The 23,163-nt window shown below is 35.8% G+C and overlaps 1 protein-coding gene and 1 long non-coding RNA gene across 4 annotated transcripts in view; one reads left to right on the top strand and one right to left on the bottom strand.

Annotated features, from left to right (window-relative positions):
• The window catches only part of SCN9A (sodium voltage-gated channel alpha subunit 9), a 165,120-nt gene that overhangs the window by 39,316 nt on the left and 102,641 nt on the right, over window positions 1–23,163 (bottom strand). For all 3 annotated transcript variants that reach the window (XM_019971649.2, XM_070803876.1, XM_070803883.1), the window contains 4 exons: window positions 22,310–22,548; window positions 19,613–19,786; window positions 18,483–18,839; window positions 15,411–15,887 (listed from right to left, as the gene is read on the bottom strand). In XM_019971649.2, coding sequence (XP_019827208.2) covers window positions 15,411–15,887; window positions 18,483–18,839; window positions 19,613–19,786; window positions 22,310–22,548 — 1,247 coding nt within the window. The remainder of the gene's footprint in view (window positions 1–15,410; window positions 15,888–18,482; window positions 18,840–19,612; window positions 19,787–22,309; window positions 22,549–23,163) is intronic.
• Window positions 1–23,163, top strand: part of LOC139187339 (uncharacterized) — a 138,750-nt gene that overhangs the window by 86,161 nt on the left and 29,426 nt on the right. The gene's annotated exons all lie outside the window — the stretch shown is intronic.

The following is a 23,163-nucleotide window of genomic DNA, read 5'->3' as shown; positions in this document are numbered from 1 at the left end:
TGTTGATTTTATTTTTAGTAAAATATGAAATAAACTTTTTGCCTATTCTTTGCTTGTCAACAGAGAATCTTTCTTCTTTGGTGTTCTACACAGAAGTGGAAACAAGTGTAAAAATAGGATAATTTTTAGTAGAATCACTAGTATAGTATGACTGTAGGTACTTTCTAATTTTTTCCTTCTTTCCTAAATAAAGTCTATATACTTGCCTCAAAAATTTCAAATGTACAGTAGTATATGATGAAAAATACAAGTCTCCTTCACTCTCTCCCTGATTATGTCTCCTTTAGGTAATTATTATATTATACATGTGTTTTGGACATAGTTTTCTATATTCAGTGTGTATCCATAAAATAATAAAGTAGTTTTGTAACATTCTAATCTTGACTACAAACTTCTGTAGCTATTTCACTATTGAAAATATGATCAAAGTAAAGCTCAACTATTCTTTATGCATTTCCTTTTGATTGCCTTGAAGGTGTGCTTTTTACAAAACTGCATTTAAGAAGAGATTCTGTTAAATATAGGTGTCATATGAAAAACTGCCCTAGGTTGGTCATTTACAAATTTCTTACTGACATTTCCTGAAATAGACATTCACACTGTAAGCCTACTTCATGCTAGTATGGATGCTCATTAATGTTGGTCATATTTTATCTTGAGAAGTTTGAAGTAGGATTGTCTAATAACTTGATAGTCTAGCACTCAAAATCAAAAAACACTATCAACATAGAGCACTGAGGAAACACAGAAGTCAACAAAAGCCTTATTCAAAGAGGACGGCTGGTGTTGAAAATATCCCAAAGATGTCACATTTAAAGTACATATTATAAGGCTGTTTGCTTCACACAACAAAAGAAAGATATTCTTTGAACAGCACAGTCTAGAATAGTTATCTCACCTGAGCATCAAATCAGAGAAACACGAGGGACAGGAAGAAGGTTGAAAGAAGCAAATCAAAAGGAAGGGCTGGCCATAAAAGGACAAAAAACTATGGGAAGCATTAGTGATTAAAAAGCTCCACTGTACGTCAGTAAGCAAGGAAGACTTTATTAGATTCAAAGACTTGATTAGATCCAATATCACGCATCTTTTAACTTTACAGCCTCATTTTACAATTTATACATATAGTGAAGTTTCTGAATCTACAGTGAGTAAAATGGTAAACTTTATAACAAAGGATCAAAGCACCTTTAGAGAAGAATTCTATAGATAGAATTCTATACTATGCTCTGTGTGACTAGAAGTCCAGTTTTCCAAGTTTACCATTCTATTACCGGATAACTTGAATTTAAAGCCAAAATATGCTTTCCTCTCTCTTGCAATTGAAAGGCCCCCCTTTTTCCCCCCACCTTCTACAGAAATGCAAACACTACTCTCTTCAGCACTTTTAAAACTAGAGATTACCTATGATATTACCATTTGTATGTTTGTTTTTATCTTGAGAGTAATGGTATTTATTTTCTTTACATGATTTAGCTTCTGGGCCCCATAAAGTCCCTCAAATCCTCTTCTGGTCTGTCTGGAATTCTGCTTTCTCTCAAGATTATATTTAAAACATAATGCTCCAAGGTAAAAAATGTACCAGATCAGTTAAGTTCAGTTTCCTAGCTCAGTTGTGTCTTTGCAACCAGACATCATTCATCAATGATACCAGATATCATTCATCAGTGGAATATTAAATATTTTTTCCTCTCTGTGGTCTAAATTTTCATTTTGCTTCCATTTAGGTTAGTACAAAATAGTTTATTTACTAGTTAAATTCTTTTCTCACATAGTTAAGTGTGGAGCCCTATATCAAGTTCACAGGCGTGGAGCCCTGTACCGAGGCCACAGGATAAAAATCTCTGGAACTGACCAAGCCCCAGAGCAATATTGGTCGGCCTATTCCTCAGTTGGAAAGGAGTCAGAGAGACTATCACCCATTTGGGCGGAAGCTACTGGGGCCCAGTGAGCAGTGGCGCTCACTGTGGAGAGTTACACTGGAGAGTAACCCTGGCCAGAATTCCTCAGCTGCTTCCACAGCCACTTGCCTGTTTGCAGAGGGTCCTTATGAGAAAGGAGAAGTGAGGAGGTAGGGGAAGAGACCCCAAGTCCAAGTACGGGCCACCAAAAATGTTGTGGTCTGTGTGCGGGTTGGAAAAGAATTTCCAGACATGAGACAGAATGAGCAGAGAATAAAGTTTATTAGAGTGAGAGACACCATTAGAACAGTGGGCTGGCTCAAGGGAGAGCCGAACCCTTTTGCAGGCTAGCAGCCACTTTTTATAGTCTCAAGACAGAGAAAATTCCTACTGGAATGGTGGCACTGGGTGATTGGTTAGGATACTATGGAGTGGATAATAGGGTGGGTATTTTACTTAATATGGGGTCAGGGAACTGGCCAGTTTAGATCCAGAGGCTCATGGAAACAGTTGCTATGGGGCTTGGTAGTTCCAGAGATTTTTATCCTGTGACCCTGGTACAGGGCTCCATACCTGTGACCTTGCATGGGGCTCCACATTAAGGGCAACTAAAACACCAGCACTGTCTAAAATAAAGGACAAGAAAACAGAGTTTTTCCTTTCCTAGTGTTTTGTTTATTGATATTAGAGAAGCTGCATAGGCTTTGGGGGAACAGCTGTTGTTCATTCAGCAGGAAACCCACTTAACAGTTCCATCTTATGATCAATTGGTTTATAGTTTTAGATAATGGAGAAATAATGAAGTAAAATCTCAGTCACCACCAGGAAACTCAAAGCAAACACTTTACTAAAAGTTCTTTGTTTTCTTAAAGTCTTGTACCTAGGGTAATTTCTGTCCAATACATGACAATTTATGCGACTGAAAGATACGATCTTGCATATAAAAGCAAACAAAAAAATGCAAGCAAGTTTGGTCATATAAGAAGATTGGACTGGTTTTAGACTTCCCAGCCAGATCCTACAGTTTCATCCACTTCTTTCTAATGGAAAATGGCATTCACCCTGGCATTCAAGGTCTTGAAAGGTAAAACAACAATTGGTATTCAGGGGCTTTGTGCTATTTGCAGAGAAGAGTATATAAATAGCTGGAATGCAGTGGGTCAAATCAGAAAGAATACCTTAAAAGTTTTGGGAACAAATATTTAAACAGTTCTACTTTTAAGGCCTGCTAGAATACTGCAAGTTGGTAAATAAGGATCGGGACATAGGCAAACATGACAGCAAAATGTGAGGTAAAAGCACGTACTCTGTGACTTAAGATCGCTACAAATTATCAATAATAAAAAAAGAAATGACGAAGAACAAACTGCCTGTACCTCTGAATGATGAATACTATTTCCTAAAACTATCCACTTGTAAGGAGGAAGGACAAGGAATGACAATTCCAATAATACAACAATTACCATTTTTTAAAAATATATCCAGGCTTCTAATAATGCAAACACAGTGTAAAAATAGAATTTGGCACAGATAAAAATATATTTTTTCTGCCAAAGAAAATATTTCAAGTCATTCTTTGCAACTGAGCCTTTATCTAGAGAATGACCATTCCTTAATATGCACCTCATGTTCTCTAATATAGTTTGATAACAAGAAAAAAGTAATAATAATTTAGTAATTAAGCACACATACACACATACATGCATATATATGTGTGTATCTATATGTATTTCTAAAAATAGTTTTCTCAAAAATAGTGTTTTACCTATACATATATAGATGCTATTGCATATGTATGTATCTTTACTTAGGTTCTAGAAGGAGGACTGACTACACTTTGGAGCAAAATAGTTTTCTAAGACAATATTGCCTCTAAATCATCATCAATCTCAAATACAAAAATATGTCTTTTACTCAGGAATTCCTTTAAAATTAACTGCAAGTAAACTAGAACAAACTATATGCTTCTTTTTAAATTTGAAACTGAGCATTATTATTCCTAGAGTGTATGAACTTCAGGATAAAGTTTTGCTTTCATTATTGAAAACAGTAATAGAAACATTCTAACAATGACAAATAAATTAAAAATATGAACTCTATTAAGTATAAAAAAAAGCATGATTCCTATTAACATGGGTTTTTCCTTCCAGTTCAGTCATTCAACAAGCTATACTAAAATTAAAACAAGATATTATATCTGAGTAGCATATTTTTTATATGTTAGACTTTAGTTATAGCAATTCATATTAATCTGTTTCTAATTTTAAGAAAGTGTTTCATGTCTTATTGACAGATTTAGTGTCCACTTCATAATATGTTCCACTTAAACTTTTTATCTTCTTGAGGCTACTCTGTGTATCTATCTCCTTATGAGATAATCACAGATATACACAGAAGATATCAAAATCTGCATAAGTTCAAGTCCCTTATATAAAAAGGTATAGTATTTACATATAGCCTATGTACATCCTTTATACTTTATATATCCCTTATAGTTTAAATCATATCTAAATTACTTATGATAGCTAATACAATGTGAATGCTATGTAAACAGTTGTAAATACAATGCAAATGCATGTAAATACTTGCTGGCATGCAGGTAAATCATGTTTTGCTATTTGGACTTTTCTGGAATATTTTTGATCCCTAGTTGATTGAATCTGCACATGCAGAAGCCATAGGTACAGAGCGCCAAATGTACATAATCAGAAACTTACTCTCATCAGTGTATAAAATTGATTCTGGAATCAAATTAATCATTTCAGACATTTATAACTCATTCATTCATAGGCCCAGTAAATTATTAATGATACACTTTACATATGATCAAATAAAAATCAAATGTTAATTACTGAATCAATAAGGGAATAAAGCCCTAGTTATCATTTTGCTTAAAACTATTTCAAAATATATGCAAAGTTTGGCTTAGAAGCTGGGTAACCCTGTCTCTGTCTTCAGGGTTCTACATGCGTCCTCAGAAACTGCACGAGCCTCAATTTCCTTAACCTGTGAATAAAAGACCAGCACTAGAATGGTCTTTTCTTGTTACAAGATTTTTATGTTTATACCTGAAATAATACTCCCACAAAATATTTCTTAATAAAATTTTAATTTACTGACTTTAATGTGACAATCTTAATTTTTCCCCCGAGATGTAATTGACATATGGCACTGTGTAAATTTAAGGTAAACAAGGTGATTAGATTACATGAATATACGGTGAAATGTTTACCATAATAAGGTTAGTTAACACATCCTTCACCTCACATAATCACCGTTTTTGTTGTTGTTGTTATGGTGAGAATATTAAAACTCTACTCTTATCTCAGTAAGCCTGACAAGTTAATATGATATATATCTATACATATACAGTTGACCCTTGAACATCATGGGGGTCAGGGCACAATCCTCCATGCAGTCTAACATCTGATTAAAACTTACAGTCAGCCCTCCACACTCACGGTTCCTCAGATCCTCTGTTCTGCAACTGTGGATTCAACCAACCATGGATCATGTAGTACTGTATTATTTACTATTGAAAAAAATCACTTTATAAGTCGAACCATGCAGTTCAAACCCCTGTTGTTCAAGGGTCAACCGTAAAGCTTAAATTAGGAGGGGAAGTTGATAGAGGTTTTTAAATTAAATGCTGCTTCAGTGGTTTCTGTTACATGCTATACCTTATTTTAATAATCTATCCAATAAAAATCTATAGCTCATGCACTTGAAATCACCTAAGGACATGAGAGATATATCTAGGGAGTCATCGAGAGAATAACAAAAATAGATAGAACTGCCCGTGACATGCTGTGATGTCAATTTATCTATGGCACAATTGTATGTTTCTACTTTCTTGCAATGGGTCAGGCAGAGAGATTTTGTAGCTGAACAGCATGCATGACACTGAAAAAAAATATCATATACATATGTATGAATTTTTTTTTAGGTAACCTGTGTAAAAGTGGTCACATATGTCTCTGCCTGGTTAAAAGCACAGAGCTGCATCCTTGATGGATCCAGTTTGTTTTTACCCCTGTGAGAAGTAAGAAAGTTAGGTACTGAGGTGTGGAAGTAGAGCATGATGGAACAGCTTAATCAACTGATTTAAGTGTTTAAAGTCACATACCTGTAAGTAGAAATTAGTTACATTTGACAATGCATGCTATATGCTAAACACATAGAAATATATTTGCTACAGAGTAATAGCACAGACTGTAAACAATGAACTAAACAGTTACATCATTCTGTTTTTTATGAGATGAATTAAATACTGTAATTTCTGAGGGCAACCTTTTGCATTCTGTTTGCTGTTCATAACAGACATTTTAAAGGAAGTCATCCTCAATTTTGGAGTGGGGTGAGAGTGCCAGTATATGGTTTTTGAAGCATACTGTAAAATTAGCATTGATGATTTAATTTTGACATTCAAACGACATTACATGAAAGGACTGTTTTCAAATTTATCAAAATATAACAATTAAGAAACATTGATTTAAAAACATCAGACCAAAATTTCATCATTTTTAGACACATGAACAAATTCAATAAAGCGGAAAAAATTTTAAACAGTTTAGAACCAATCTGCAAAAAGATGATCTAAGTGAAATCCTATAGGGGTATTCTGTTTTGTCTTTGTAAGAATCTATGCATAAAAGATAGGGATGTCAGCTCCCCCCAGAAGCATAATTGAATATTGCCAAATCAAATGAATTTCTGGAAAAATTAATATATTTTCTAAAATGGAATAATGAGAAGAAATCTAAACTGCCTGCAACTGCCTCTTAGCAGAAAAAAACTTTACAAAAATCTTAGGAGAGACAGACCTGACAAGAGTGTAATAAAACCACCACATAGTAAAAACACATAAAATATTCAACATAAACCACCATATAGTAAAAAACATAAAATATTCAACCTCGATGACTGCAAATATTTAAAATTTGTATCAAATCAATAAAAGGAAGCAATAACAAGTAAGCACACAAAGTTTCTCAAAACATGATGGCTTGCAGAAACTGAATACTGAATAGATGAATGGGTGGATGGATAAGTGATTAAGTGAATCAGATGAATAGCACGACTGTTTGTTCCTCTGCCTGGGGTTTCCACCCCTACCACATTCACACAAAAATATGATCTCCATTCTTTAATGTCTAGCTTAGGTGCCACTTCCTTTCATGTGCCTTCAATCTAATAGAATCCGTTACTCAACGCATCCTCATTGGACTGGCTTCTCATTTTCTCATGGAATGTGCTTTGTTCTGCTTTGTGTTATATTTTGAAAGTAGACTATAAGCTAATAAATTAGCACTAAGGAGGACTAGAAACTGAACATGAATCAGCAAATGCACAATACCATTGTAACAGAAAATCTGACCATGAATTGCGCATTACAGGGATATAACAGAGAATACATTCCTACTCATGCTTTTGCCTTTCCATGATATGTATTAGAGGTGGTTAAAGCCTGGAGTTCAAATTTAAAATGACTCTCAGAAACATCAGCAACTAACCTGCACTATTTCTTAATCCTTTAGCATTTTAGTTATCTGTGAATATAGATTAACATCACCCTCTTTCCCAGGTTGCTGTAAGGAGGAAAGTTATATAGCGTATATGAAAGTGGCTAATATATACATTCTCTCCTTGGTCTCTTTGGTGCTTGCTTTCATGTCCACTTGTCAAGTTATTCACTTGTCCTCTTCCTCCTGTGGTCCCTGTATTGCAGTGGATACTGTGGTTGCACTGCCCAGATCTGCCTTTCAAACAAGCTACTCATTCCTCCACCTTCTAGGAGTATTGGCAGCTGAAGGCTCACAGCTGAGTCCCTCTCTGGGAAATGAAATACAGAAGGGAGCTGCCTTACCCAAGGTCATACTCCCTTCCCTGGAAGAGTGGAGGGAGAACCTGTATCCAATGACTGATGGGTTCAGGGCACACAGGTCCTGAGCCTTGCTTTGATCTGGGATTACTCCAAAGGCTCATACATACCAGCGATGTCTATAGAACCAGCTGAACCCTCTGCTACAACTGCAGAGCATGTCAACTCCTCCCTCGGCCCAATCAACTAGCTTCCATCATTTCATACAGGCGTTAGGTGTTTAACCTGAAAACACTACTCACAGTTGGTTTCCCAGGGAACCTGACCTAAAATTTACATACAAAATTCCAAGCTGTCTACAACTCTGAGTTATCTTCTTAAAACCTCCAAATATCTACTGTTCACTATCACTTAGCTATCCTGTGAGTAGAATACAATTAAGATGTCCCCAAATTAAACTCTCTCTCCCCTACCCCCTTAATATTTCCCTCCTGCATATTTTTAACAGCATCAATATCCATCCAGTCGTCTAAGCCAAAACTCTTTTATTATGAATTACTTTGTATCTTCCAAAATATATGTTGAAGTTCTAATGCCTGTTACCTTTGAATATGAACTTACATGGAAAGAGGGTCTCTGCAGATGTAGCCAAGTTAAGATGAGGTCACTGAGGTGGGCCCTAATCCAATATAATTAGTGTCCTTATAAAAAGAAAAGACAGGAAGAATCCCATGTGACAAAAGAAGCAGAGATCAGAGTGATGCAGCTGCTAATCATGAAGGCTAAGGATGAAAGACCACCACCAGAAGCTAGGAAAAAGCAAGGGAGAATCCTTTTTAGAGCCCACTGAGAGAGCATAGCCCTGCTGACACATAAGTTTCAGACTTACAGCCTCTAGAACTATCAGAGAATACAGTTCTTGTTGTACAAAGCCCCGGGTCTCTGATACGCTGTTATGGCAGCCACAGAAAATGAATATGCCCTTTGAAACAGCTCATAATTCACATATCCAGACCTTGAGCCCTTATAGTTTAGCTTGGAAGTGTCTTTCACTTATCCCAAGTGTCACCATCACTCCCTGACCTTGAGCCTCCATCAAGTGTCCTTAGGACGGTTGCAACAACTTTCCATCCTCTCTGCTTCCTCACCTTTATTACACCCCCAAACTTCCTTTAAAAGTAGAAGTCTGCTAACAACAAAGAATAACACAAGACAAAGTTTTCCCTTTCTGTTAAATAAAAAGAAACCTACTTCAATCTCCAAATCACAGTAAGTCGTCACTCACTATCTGGCTCCAATCAACCTCAGTCACCTACTGCATCCTATGTGGCCATCCTCTCATGTATTTAATGCGTGTTTTTGTATCTGGATGCTTCCACACAGGCTGGGCCTTTTACATCTACCAGAAAGGTGTTTCTTTGTCCTTCTTCGTCTATGTCTCCCTCCATTCCTCCCCTTCTCTCCCTACTCTTTCTCTCACCTGATGAATTCTTTTTATCATAAAACATACTTCAACTGGCATCCCCATTGTGAAGTACTCCAATTTATTGTCAAGGTTAGTCACCCTATCCTTATCCTGCCTCAATATGTTTTCTAAAAAATCTGTTTTAATTATTTTTATATATATATTTATAATTCCTGATTTTTGTGGGTGTTTTAACTCAAAGGTAGGAACCTAGCTTTACTCTTTACCACTTACAACACTTTACAACACCATAGACCAAGAAGACTCTGAACCACATCTCCTGAGGAAATGAGTACACTGCTGACGTCTTTCTAGAATCCAGCAGGCATACGGCAACAAGCAGGTGCTTAGGAAATGGAAGTTGAAAAAATGAATAGCCACAGTTAATGGAATATTTACTCATGGATTCCTTTGCAATTTTTTCTCCCACAATAATCAAAGTGAATGAGGGCTTTAGGTGGCTTTCACTTCCTTTAAGAACATAAATTTTGCATAACTGTTTTTGCAATGTTTTAAATGACACTCCCTTGAAGGTGAGAAGTTTGATTAGGTAAATTTGAAAGTTTCATTGCTCTCTCTCCTTTCTCTAAGGACCTCTGCTAGCTCCATCACAACTTGGAGACAATGTTTCAAAACACTGAAAAACCACTGAGGAAAGCTAAGTATTTGCATTTGGGTAGAGGAAGAATGAATGGGGAGATCTTTCTGTGAGGATGTTTTCCTCTCTGCTGAGTACACAAGATGAACAAATTCACTTTAGCAAGCATTGATAATACATTCGTCAAAAGAGCATTAAAGAAGATTTAGGGTTTTAGATTCATAGCTACCAGCGTCTCTGAAACCTGTCAGAATTTATTCCAAAAACCACATGACTGTTATGTTTTAAAATATTTGGAGAAATAAAATGGATAAATTTAACGTTTTCCCCTGAAATTTACACACACATTCAAAATTAACATCACAAGTCTATAATTAACATCACAAGTCTATAAACTGGTTATTTTTCTTTCATCTTGAAAGCAAAAAAGGAAGTAATCTGTAATAACGGAAAACAAAAGGATGTCCCTTTAACCCTCTAAGAAAGAGCTCTCCATTAAAAAAAGCTTAGTAATTTAGTTTTTTACAACTTTCAATTTTGAGATTTGGCACGATTTAAAAACAGAAAAAAAAATTAAGCCAGATGCCAATCACATTGAATTATTGCACCTGGCTGAAAAAAAATTTTTTTTTTCTCTAAGCAACTATTAGCATAATGCCTGGAGCATAGTAGATCTCAATAAATATTTATTGAATGAATGGATGCATTTCATGCTTCATTTGAGGCTCATAATAGTGAAGCACTTCAATGCTAATGGTGAAAATCTGCAGTGTGTTAATGTTTGCTGAGGGCTGCACTGCACCCCAGGAGGAGATTGATTCTGAGGGTGGCCATCAGTTCAGCGTGTATTCCGAGAAGCAGTGACAGGAGCCTTATTCTCATGGGTCCCTAGAGATGACAGCATGTCTTTCTTGATTCTGAGACAGACTCATCCTCAGAGAAATGCTGGCGTTCTAATGCCAATTATTGCCTCAAAACTCTTAAGATATTTTACTCAACACCTTACTTGAACTCATCTCTGGTCATTTTCTGATAAGGTATTTGATGACAAAGTATTTTGCCTTCATTCTGGAGTGTATATATCTAACTGTCTATCAGAAGAAGAAAACTTGCCTGAGAGCTAATGCTAGAAGAGGGCAGAAAAAAGAAAAAAAGGATGTTAGGTCATAACAGACAGGGTGGATTTATTTTCCAGATGGGGAAGGGGAAAGTAGGAAAGGTCAGAGATTTTATTTCCCCCTGTTCAAAATGCAGATTCTTAAACAGACAAATGTAGAATATATCCCCAGCCCTTGAATAAAGAAAATGAATTTTCAGAAACCTGGATCAAGACAAGCCAGAGATGAATTAGGTTCATTTATGCCCACCAATCCATCACAGTGGTCACTGGGAGCACCTCGGCAAGGATTCTGAGTGCATCCAGACTTAGACAGAGAGCATTTGCAGGATGCAGCCCAGAACGGGCATTTGCAGCAAGCTCCTACATTTGTTTTTACACATAAAAATTTAACCTGTAGCAAATAGCTGCTTACAGTATGTACATGACTACTCAATTTCATACCTATGGCAATTGTTAATTGGGCACTTATTTTTCAGCAAGCACTTGTTTGTTTACCCAAATAAAGTAATCTTGATTATAATTCTATTTTGCATGTAAGTAAACTAGAAAAAAATAACCAGAGGATTTTGTAAATTGCTCAAACCATGGAGACAGTAAATATTAAGGCTAAGATCTAAGGCAAGAATTCTCTCTCCAGAGGCTGCCTTCTTCACCATACTCCAGGTAGTGCTTAAGACTTAAATAACCGACATTCAGTTGGGCAATATTTTCTATCGGATAATCATGATTTGCCTTTTTGGGAAAAGTTCATCAAGAATTATTTCAAAGATGAAAATATAGGAAAGATACAAAGGAGAGAATAAGCAATTAAAAAACTGGGAACTCAATGGGAGCTGAAGATTAGGGGAATTAGAGCAGAGAGCTTAGCCTGAAATGATGTAGAAACACTTCAGGTAAATAAGGAAATGTGAATTCCTTTTAGTGTTCTGAATTGAAAAATAAAACAAAGTCATAACTAGAAACATTTAAATCACAAGGCACTGGAGAGGAAGACTAGATGCAGGTTGTTACAGTTGGCAACTGCTTAATACTACATAACAAATTTCTTATAGATCTTGAAATTTCATTACTTCTCAAGTCCAGTATATAGTCAAGCAGGTTTGAATACACTCAGGATGACACACTTTTGAGATATGTCATGGAAAATGTCTTAAGGACAAAATTTCAAAGCCCATAATTTAAAATCTGAATTTCTAGAGGCTAATAATGATGATGAATACAATAATAAACATGATACCTAACATTTGTTTGCTGCTGCTGCTGCTAAGTTGCATCAGTCATGTCTGACTCTGTGCGACCCCGTAAACGGAAGCCCATCAGGCTCCTCTGTCCCTGGGATTCTCCAGGCAAGAATACTGGAGTGGGTTGCCATTTCCTTCTCCAATTTGTTTAGGGCTTACCAACTCAAATACTGTGCAAATGACTTAAAGAAACTAGTTTATGTATTTTAAATTATGACCTACAAGGTAGCCTCAAGCTCCCGAAAATGATGCCACGTATTTCCATTTCTATGAAGTAGAAAAAATGTACTTTTTCTCAAGTAGTTATGACTACAATGTCATAAAAAACTCAATGATAATTAAAAATATTAAGTTACCATCAAATGGTCTTTGGATAACACAGTTTAAGTGCACTAAATTTCATGCTTTTTAGGTTTAGGAAAGGTTTATGGGACAGGTGGCAGAGTAATTTTATGAATGGTTAAAATAGTCTATTTCAGTACCAAATAACTTACAGATGAAATCATTAATTATAGACAGTTGGATACGGCTGCTGCTGCTAAGTCACTTCAGTCGTGTCCGACTCTGTGCGACCCCATAGACAGCAGCCCGCCAGGCTCCCCTGTCCCTGGGATTCTCCAGGCAAGAACACTGGAGTGGGTTGCCATTTCCTTCTCCAATGCATGAAAGTGAAAAGTGAAAGTGAAGTCGATCAGTTGTGTCCAACTCTTAGCGACCCCATGGACTGCAGCCTACCAGGCTCCTCGTCCATGGGATTTTCCAGGCAAGAGTACTGGAGTGGGGTGCCATTGCCTTCTCCGAGTTGGATACTATGTCATCACAAACCTTCTCTGGATACCACAGGATATGTAAGTTCTTCAGAAGCATGGCTCAGTATCCCAGGGGAGACAAACTGGGTATGAACCCCATTAGGAATGTGAGTTTTATCCCTGAAAGGGACAAAGACAGGAGAATAAAGGCAGACTTATGCACATCAAGACTGGGACTTGATTTTGCTCTGCCCTGAACGAGTTTCATAACTGTAGATAAAGTTGCTTTCTCTTACTGGCTTTCTGAATTAGAAAATGAGGTGCTATATGGGACAGGTCTATTAGATTCCCTTTAAAATGTTATAATTCAACATACTAAGAATATGATATTTGCCAGCGACTTAAGGAGATCCATGTAAGGATAGCCACAAGCTTTGAGCAAAGAAAAAATGACCAGGTAAGAAATTATTCCTCTCAAATGTGAAAGTTGCTCAGTCATGTCCGACTCTTTGCGACCCCAAGGACTGTATAGTCCATGGAATTCTCTAGGCCAGAATACTGGAGTGGGTAGCCTTTCCCTTCTCTAGGGGATCTTCCCAACTGAGGGATCGAACCCAGGTCTCCCGCACTACAGGCAGATTCTTTACCAGCTGAGCCACAAGGGAAGCCCAAGCTACCACAGTGCTTTAACACCCAGAATCTAAGCTTATTCAGAAAGTCTGCTAGGCAGTTAGGGTTTTACAACTCTAAACTTTGTAGGCAGAAAAATGGGTAATTGAATTTGTTTTTCTTTTCACATGAGTCTAGACCCAGATTACTGCTTCTGCACAGGGTATGAGGAATCGAATTTTCTACTTTCAAACCAAAACAACTATACCTTCTGAATCTTTGGAGTTATTAACCTCTTCCACGCAAAGATTTTTAAAATAAAAAATAAAATATTTTATTCCTTACTTTGTGATCTTGGAGATAATTTCTTTGGCTACTTAAAACATATATTCATAATTTATTAATCATATATTTATTTAGTGAATAAGTATTGAGCATTTACTATGTACCTAGTATTGGTTACATGGCCAATGCACATGTGCACACATACACACAGAGCTGTGTATCTTTTTCCAAAATCCACTCTAAATTTAAGAAGGATAGGTCTTAATATGTGTGTGTGTGTGTGCTCCTTCACTCAGTCATGTCTGACTCTTTGTGACCCCAAGGACTGTAGCCTGCCAGGTTCCTCTGTCCATGGAATACTCCAGGCAAGAATACTGGAGTGGATTGTCATTTCCTACTCCAGCGGTTCTTCCCAATGCAGGGACTGAACCCACATCTCTTGGGTCTCCTGCACTGGCAGGTGGATTCTTCACTTTCCCACTGTGCCACCTGGGAAACCCAGATCTTAATATAGGGCCAAGCAGATAGAAGATGTTTGGGAAATACGTGTCAAATATTTTCAGATGTGACCTAAAGAGAGGAAAAATATTGTAAAATGGTATCTTAAAACTTTAGAGAGATGCCATAAAAATCCTGTCATAAAGCTCACTTATGATTATATTCTATATTAATAAAAATGCAGCTCAATAATACTTTGAATATATGCCCCTGGAGGTGGGGAAGGAGGATACAAAAAAGTTGTAATGAAGCTTCCTGTTCTCAATGAGTTTATAGTACCATTTGATGCATATAATAATTTTTTAAGAATATAAAATATAATGCTAAATAATCAGTACAACTTCTGAGCACTGTGAATACTGTTCTAAGCATTTTACATGTGCAATTCATTTAACCGTCACCTAGCTCTTAATAAGGGCTAATAATTTTATATACAAGGAAACTGAGGGCTGTGTCTTAAAGGGCATACTCAGGATTTTGACTGAAGAAGGAGACCCCAAGCAAAATCACGCAGGTTGTGAGTTGTATGTGGCCCAGAAGAAAACTGGCTTGGTTCAGGGGTAGGAGCCCCAGGGTGACACAGCCAGTCAGTTGGTTGTGAGGGCATGATATGAAGGCTTTTACCTACAGTGTACAATTCAAATCTATCTTGGGGATCAAGGATACTTCAAAGGAGTGATGTGATTAGGATTGGACCTGAGTAAAATTAATCAAACAGATGGATTAGAGTAGATGGAAAATGTAGGCAGAGATATGGGTGGGGACACCATGTGGAAATGGCTTAGCCAAGCAGAGGGCAAAGGTAAAGGTGATGGAGAAGAGCTGTGGGTTCAACAGACACGATTAAAGCAGACTGCGTGTGACTTTACCGTTGATGACAAACGGAATAAAGGAAAGGAAGACTTACATATTCCCGAACTTTCAAATCTAGCTAAATAAGATTGTATCAGTTATTAAGAACCAGTAGGTAAAACCTTACCACGTGCACCTTCAGGAAGTTACTGTACAAATTCACAAAGTACCTATTAGTATGCATATTAGAAAAGAATTCATGACAGCAAAAATCTGAAATTTTAACTCATAATAAATAACATTAAACAATATATGTAAAAAACAATCTTACCCCTTTGCTGTATTCGCTATCTGAATCACTGCTAAGTTCCTCAGTGTTCATAATTTCCAAATCAGATTCCCCAGGTGCAATTGGTACTGTCACTGTGAGGCTGGGATTATGAATAAATGACTGACCATCACTTTCTTCCATTAAGTATTTGTCCATGCTGTTTCCAAAACCACTGGTTTTATCTTTTTCTTTGTGGAATTTGTGATCCTTGCTCATTTCAGCAAGTGTGCGGTTAGAGATGTAGTTTTCCTTTTTACAATTTAGATCTTCTGTTTGTCTAATCTCTTTGGAAATCTTTGGCTTTTTGGAAAATGCTTTTAGAACAAACTCCCGTAAGGTTTGTTTCACGTAATTTATTCCCTTCTTAATTCTGGCCACTGCAATCTGGAGGTTGTTTGCATCAGTGTCTTCTTCAATGGCTGTAAGATTGTCTGAACTAAATGAGCTCAGTAATAAAGCAAGAAATAGGTTGAGGACCTATGTCAGGAGGAGAATAGGGTTGGAGAAACAGGGAGATGGGAAATAAAAAAGAACATAAATACAGTTTTCTGAAATATAGGCCAAAATCCAAACCAGCAATGAAGAGCTCTATACATCTTCATCCATAGATAAGAACACAGGATGGGGCAGCAGAGGAGAAGCTAGAGTTCTCATCATCTCCCATGTGTGAGCCTCTGTGAACGCTGGAGCAGAGGTCAGCCCGACCCTTAAAGGGCCAGCATGAGGAGCAAAGAGAATGCTCCCTCACCATTACCGTGATGTCATTCCTAAACTCATTTCTACAGCAGAAAACCTGTGTCCAAATTCCCTTTTATGCACCTAAAATGCCCTCTTGACATTTGCCTTTACTTAATATTTGTTACCTGTGAGAAACAAGTAGAACAAGAAAATTGTGACTAGTGTCTGTTGTGCTGAAGGTAACTTAAGCCAAGATCTGCGTTTACTTTTCCCAGAAGATAAACTTCACTTATTGCAATAAGTGGAACATATAATGCTTTCAGAGTTCCTGTAATAAAATATTCTGTCCAAGAATTGTGCCAACTTGCAACTTAATGAGACTTTTAAAGCAAAGAAAAAGATCTGCCCATTGAACCCAATTCAAATGAGATAATGGCATTATGATTGGGTGGCTTTACTGTCAATCATTTTGGCCCTGGAAAATATTATAAAACAGGTCAGGATAACTCCTGTCCTTGAAGCACAATTTTGTGTGCAAAACCATTTCTGTTTTCCTCCTAGAGGTAAGGGTACAAGTAAACTGAATATTATTTTTAAAAAAATTCTCACAGAGGGCTCAAAATATGTAAATTATATTTTTAAAATATTTTATATAAAAAAAGATAACTGAAAAACCCTTTCGTGTAAGTCTTTTCATGGCCAGAAACATCTACTTCACATTTAAACAATCAAAATTATACCAAACTGAGGAAAAAGGACTCACCACTAATTTTGGTCACATCTAGAATAATTTCTCAGAAATGTAAGTAGAAAAGCATAAGTAAAAAAATGTCTGTGTTAATATATCAGGCTTAAGAGAAGAATCTGAGATGGAGGGGAGAGAAAATCACAGAAATCAATTTGATGAATCATTAAGAAATTTTGAGACTATTTTCCTGTTGGTCTTCATTGTCAATAAAAAAGTATTTTTTGCTATAAAATATATGTTCGTTGATGTGTGTGTGTTCTAATAAGAATGGTGATGACAAACCAAGGGCTCATTTTCCCTTTAGTTTTCTTAATCATTGCAAATATTAATAGTTTTTTTCCCTTCAAATTTGTAATTAGATTTAGCTTTTCCAGCTTTATTGAGATATAATTATCATATTACATTGTATAAGTTTAAAGTGTACAACATGGTTTGATGAGCATATAGACAGCAAAATGATTACCACCATAGTGTCAAGGAACACCTCCATCATGTCTCATAATTACCACTATTTTTTTGCAGTGAGAACATTTACGTCTACTCTCTTACCAACTATCAAGCTGTCATGGGGGCTACAAGGATAAAAAAAAAAAAAAATCTAGCAACTTGTTTTCAAGTCAATGGGAAGTGAAGGTCCTAATCATATGGCTGTTACCATATACAACCATACTTGATGACTGGCTGACCAACTACATCAAATGAACATGATGGCTTTGAAAACTGAAGTGAGCCACTGAAAAGCATTTTATTGCAATTTTCTCCTGCCTCTAAGCTTGAATATTCCCACCAACAGGTAGGTATAAGATAGAAGGAAACAGAAGGCATACAAGCTAAGAAAACAGTAATGGAGAAGCAGATCACTTGTAAAAGAGATGCTATAGAGTAGTGGTGGGCAAACTTTTTCTGTAAAAGGGCCAGGTGGTAAATTATTTAGGCTCTGTAGGACAGAGGATCTCTGTCTATGTAGAGTAAAACAGCTACAGACAACATGAAAATGAATAAGCATATCTGTTTTCAATAAATTTTGCTTATAGAAACTATAATTTGAATTTCATTTAATTTCCCTGTGCCAAAAAAATATTTTTCTTTATATTTTTAAACTACTTTAAAATGTAGAAAACATTTTAGCTTTGCAGGAATCATACAAAAACGGGCAGTGCGCAGGATTTGGCCCTTGGGCCATATAGTTTGCCGATACTTGTTATAGATGCTAGTCTTATATATGACTAACACAGCAGGACTAGGCCTTCCATTTGCCTTGTTCCATTATAAATTCATTTTGTTATTATTAATTTAATCATATTCTGTTTACCAGCATAGCTTCATGTTTGAATCAACATTTAAAAGATATGAAAACCATGGATTAATTCATATGACATTACTATCAAAATGAAAGAAGTAGAAAAATGAAAACTTTCCATTAAAATAAATATTGTGAAAGCTATAAATAAGCATTATCTGGCAGAGAAATTAAGACAATAACTCATTATCTTTTCTGTTCTTCACTGGATTAAAATAGTCAATATTCTATTACAATTAATGGCTTTAGACCTAATTAACCCTATAATTATAAAAATAAATGATCATATCATCATATAATAATTTTCTATGGAGAATTTTAAATGTATGAACAGGCGATTACATACCACCAGGTTTCCAATGACCATGACCATCATGTAAACAATAAGGCACATGGCTTGACCGGCGACCTCCATGCAGTCCCACATGGTCTCTATCCACTCTCCACACAGCACCCGGAACACAATCAGGAAGGAGTGGAAGAAGTCATTCATGTGCCAGCGTGGGAGTGTGCAGTCTTCATTGATCTTGCAAACACATTCTTTGTAGCTCTTACCAAAGAGCTGCATGCCAACCACAGCAAAAATGAAGACGATGATGGCCAACACCAAGGTTAGGTTTCCCAGAGCCCCCACTGAATTGCCAATGATCTTGATCAGCATGTTCAGTGTTGGCCAAGATTTTGCTAACTTGAAAACTCGGAGCTAAGAGTAAACACAAAACTTATTATCAGTTTTTATGAAAAAGTTCTCAATGTTTCCAGTCTTGAACTTTGTTTCAAAATTTAATTCTAAAATCTTATCATTATCTAGTTAAAATCAATTATTTTTACTATTAATTTTTAATCTACTGTCAATATTCCTATTATTTTGTTATATTTGCCACTATACAATTACTACACATATTTTGAAGAAACTGTAATTTTAGTTCAGGATAGTTATGGAAATCTCTTATCACAGTATCAGATATTATATCCTTTAGAATTGATTTAGAATTGATCATTTATCCTTAATTCTATTTTCTGATACTTTCACAATTTTTTTTCATGCTGACATAAGGAGAAAGTTCAATATATTAGAGGGAAAAGGATTAAAAAGTCATTTTTTTTTAATATTTTTGACATCAGACAGCAATTTTGAGGGGATAAACTTTATGAAATCCACAAAGTTATGAACATATTATAATGATTGAAATTCTATAAACCATAAGCTTCTTATTGTGATATAAATTACTGCCCTATCATTATACTAGCATGTAGAACTGAATACGTCTTCAAGATCCCAAAATTAAAACATTCAAATATTGTTGAGCTTTTAAGTGCATTTGCTACTGAAGGAACTTCATTTTACTAGCTACTGAGATCTAATCTTATATTTTGAATCACATCTCCAAAAGTTAAAAAAAAAATAGTAATGTGAAACCAAAGAATCACCCCTTTATACATAGAATATAAAGGCAAGGTTGGGTCTATATTTACCAGTCTGAATGATCGTAGAACTGACAATCCTTCCACATCTGATAGAAAAAGTTCCACTAAGCTTAAGGTCACAATAAGACTATCAAAAATATTCCATCCTATTTGGAAATACTCATATGGATCCATGGCAATTAGTTTTAAAACCATTTCAGCTGCAAAGATGCCAGTAAAGACCTACACGAGAAATAAAATATATATCTAGTATTAAAAGGTATGAAAACAACCTAATGATGATAATGACTATTTGTGCAGCATTTACTGTGTTTCAGACAATGTGCTTTATAAAGATACTTTATAAACATATATTATTATTTCATTTAATCCTATAAACCAACTATCACTATTCCTATAGCTATAAGCATTGAAGAGTTAAGAAGCTCTGACTCTATCAGTTTTCATCACCTTTAGAGAGCATTTTTCTAGCACACTAAAATCTCTGATACATAAAACCTTTGAAAATTAAGATAGGCACTCTTTGTAAAACACTTATTAAATAACTTATGTCAACAAGTTATTCTGGAAGATAGTAAAAAGGAAACATATTGATACTGAAACTTTGAGCCAGTCTTTTTTTTGGTCTGACTGCTCTTAGAGTAATAAGGAATAAGTTGACTCACTCCAAAGATGTATCAGTAGAAGAGGAAAAAGTATTTAATCGATACAGTGGCAGCTAAAGTAAGATTTTCTACTTAGTGATGTCTGATTCTTTATGACCTGATGGACTGTAGCCTGCCAGGCTCTTCTGTCCATGGAATTCTCCAGGCAAGAATACTGGGGTGGGTAGCCATTCCCTTTTCCAGGGGATCTTCCCAACCCAGGGGTTGAACTCAGGGCTCCTGCATTGCAGGCAAATTCTTTATCCTCTGAGCCACCAGTGAAGCCCCAAAGATTTCCAAAGCGTTGACACAATAGTACATCACAAAACATCATTAATTTATGACATGGCATCAAAAGGACTCATTTAAAAAGGCAACAGCAGAAGTCTTATAAATCACTTGGGTACAATTTGATTCAAAGAAACAGCAAAGAAGGTTCAAAGGGAAATGGTTAGCTCTATAACTGTGAGTCATTTGTAAAATAATACATCATCAAGAAGACTGGCAGGGAGCACCCAGACTTGGGACTGTATAGACAAGAAACATGATGAATCATTTGTGGATTCACAGTGATACAGACAACTCAGTGAGAAGGTACTGGTATTCATGATCTGACCTCTACCAACAATTAGAAACTAGACGGTCCTGCCCTTTTGCAATTAGGAATAGAAAGAAGAATGCTAACTCAGGGCACATGAGTTTAAACATCCTGCCTTGGAATATGTGTAAGAAATTTTGGATAGAAGACCAACTCAGAAACACTCTTTGACTTCAAATAGCAATTGATTTGGGACCATGGCAAAAGCAAAATTATCTTATACAGACATTTTGCAAAGACATCCAGAGTTATTCATGATTGATCAAGAGTTACACACTGGGACCTTTTGGCTGTGAAATAGAACTTCTGCCTGGTTATGCAGATTGCTGGAAACTAGCACTTTCTGTTTGCCATAAGGCATTAATTGAGTGTGATCACCACTGCCCATTTAAGAGGTCACTCTGGCATCAACTTTCCTAACAGAATCCTATATCTTCCTGAAGCTTACAGATCCCTTCTAGGCTGCTGTTATTTCTTCTGTGTCCAGTTTAATCATTTTGACTTCTAAATATTCTTGTTCTTAAGGCTTGTTTCTGCTGATTCATTAAAAGCATGATGATTATAAAAAACAGATAATTAATAAGGAGCTACTGTGTAGCACAGGGAGCTCTGCCTAATACTCTATTACAACCCATATGGGAGAAGATTCTAACAAAGAGTAGATATACGTCATGTGTATAACTGATTCACTTTGCTGTAAAGCAGAAACTAACACAACATTGTAAATCAACTATACTCCAACAAAAATTTTTAAAAAAAGAAAGCATGGTGATTACGATGATGATGGTGATGACTGATGAAAACAGGTTTAAGTACTTACTATATGCCTGGCTAATAAGTAGAAAGTCTTCATTCCTCTCAATAAATATTAATAAATAAGCATTAATTTTATTTATATATGTAATATAAATAAAGCATTATTGTTATATTAAAAATAAAATATTATTTTATAAAGAAAATACTATTATTACATAAATGAGAAAATGAAAGAGTATAGATATTAAAATTTTTTCCCAAGGTCATATAACAAGTAGGAGGCAAAACCAGGACTCAAACTAAGGACTTTGGGATTCCAAAGGCCTGAATCCTTTGCCTATATGTCAAAACAAAGTGTCTGTAGTTTTTCTGAAAACTTGTAGGGTATGTACTCACAAGTAAGCTGCAAAATAATTATAAAATGGCTTAGAAAGTATCAAGTTTTCAAAGTGTTGCTGCTAACAGACATGCCTGTCAGAAAACACACATATTTACTCCCAAGATGGTGACCAATTATGGAGATAAGGCTGTTATTCATAGACCTCAATATGCCTGCAGAATTACTTTAACATAGTGTTTATTACCAGAAACTTCTCTCTGTACAATGATTCACATTATGAATCCTGAACATGCATAACTAACTAGCTAAATATCCATCTGACTTAAGAAAAAAAAAAAAACAGGAATGATAATCATGACAACCAAAGAGAGACGTGCTGGGTACATAATACACATTAACAGACTTACCAAATTTCCCACAACGAGCACATTTTTGAATTCCTCAGTCATTGGGTGATGTTCCATAGCCATGAACAATGTGTTTAAAACTATGCAAATGGTAATAGCAAGATCTACAAAAGGATCCATTACAATAAAATAGATAAATTTTTTGAATTTTATCCAATATGGAGAGCAATTCCAGATCAAGAATGTGTGTGCAAATCTGTACCACCAAGGTGGACATTTCTGTCTGGACTCCTCAAGTTCTGGAAGAAAAAACCACAGAGATCACCAAGTTAATCATTAGCATATTATATATTTTATTGCTAACCAGATACACATCAGCAGTACACTTTAACATTGAAACAAGTCTTCTGCTTTATACTTTGTAAGTTTAACAATATCCTTTCTATGAAAGCATAGCATATAACATAAAAATCTTATATCATGCATTCATTTATTAGATCAATCATAAGAAGGCAGTGAAATTAATGAATAAGAGCATTTATGGGTATCTCTGAGAGAAACAAGCACTTAACATATGATGTTAAAAGAATTGATGTTTTCTTAATTCAGATAATGTATATATTTAAGATAAATGTATACAAACCAATATATATACATACAAACACAAACACACACCCCAATATATACATTCCCCTATGCCCTGAATCCATTACAATAATAACACATTTCTATTCTCTCCAGGAAAAGCTTTTGCCAGCTCACAGGTGAAAATAATCCCAGGACCAAGAGACTAGAAATAATTTATAGAGCTATTCATGCAATAGGTAGCACACACCATTAGCCCATTTAGTTCTCATCATAAATTTAGGAGGTGGGTGAAAACTCTGTCTGGGCCCATCATGGGTGTGTTGGGG

This window comes from Bos indicus, chromosome 2 (assembly GCF_029378745.1).
Source record: "Bos indicus isolate NIAB-ARS_2022 breed Sahiwal x Tharparkar chromosome 2, NIAB-ARS_B.indTharparkar_mat_pri_1.0, whole genome shotgun sequence".
NCBI classification, from domain to species: domain Eukaryota; kingdom Metazoa; phylum Chordata; class Mammalia; order Artiodactyla; family Bovidae; genus Bos; species Bos indicus.
Note: the sequence above shows the minus strand (reverse complement) of the source record. Positions and strands in the feature narration are given on the sequence as shown.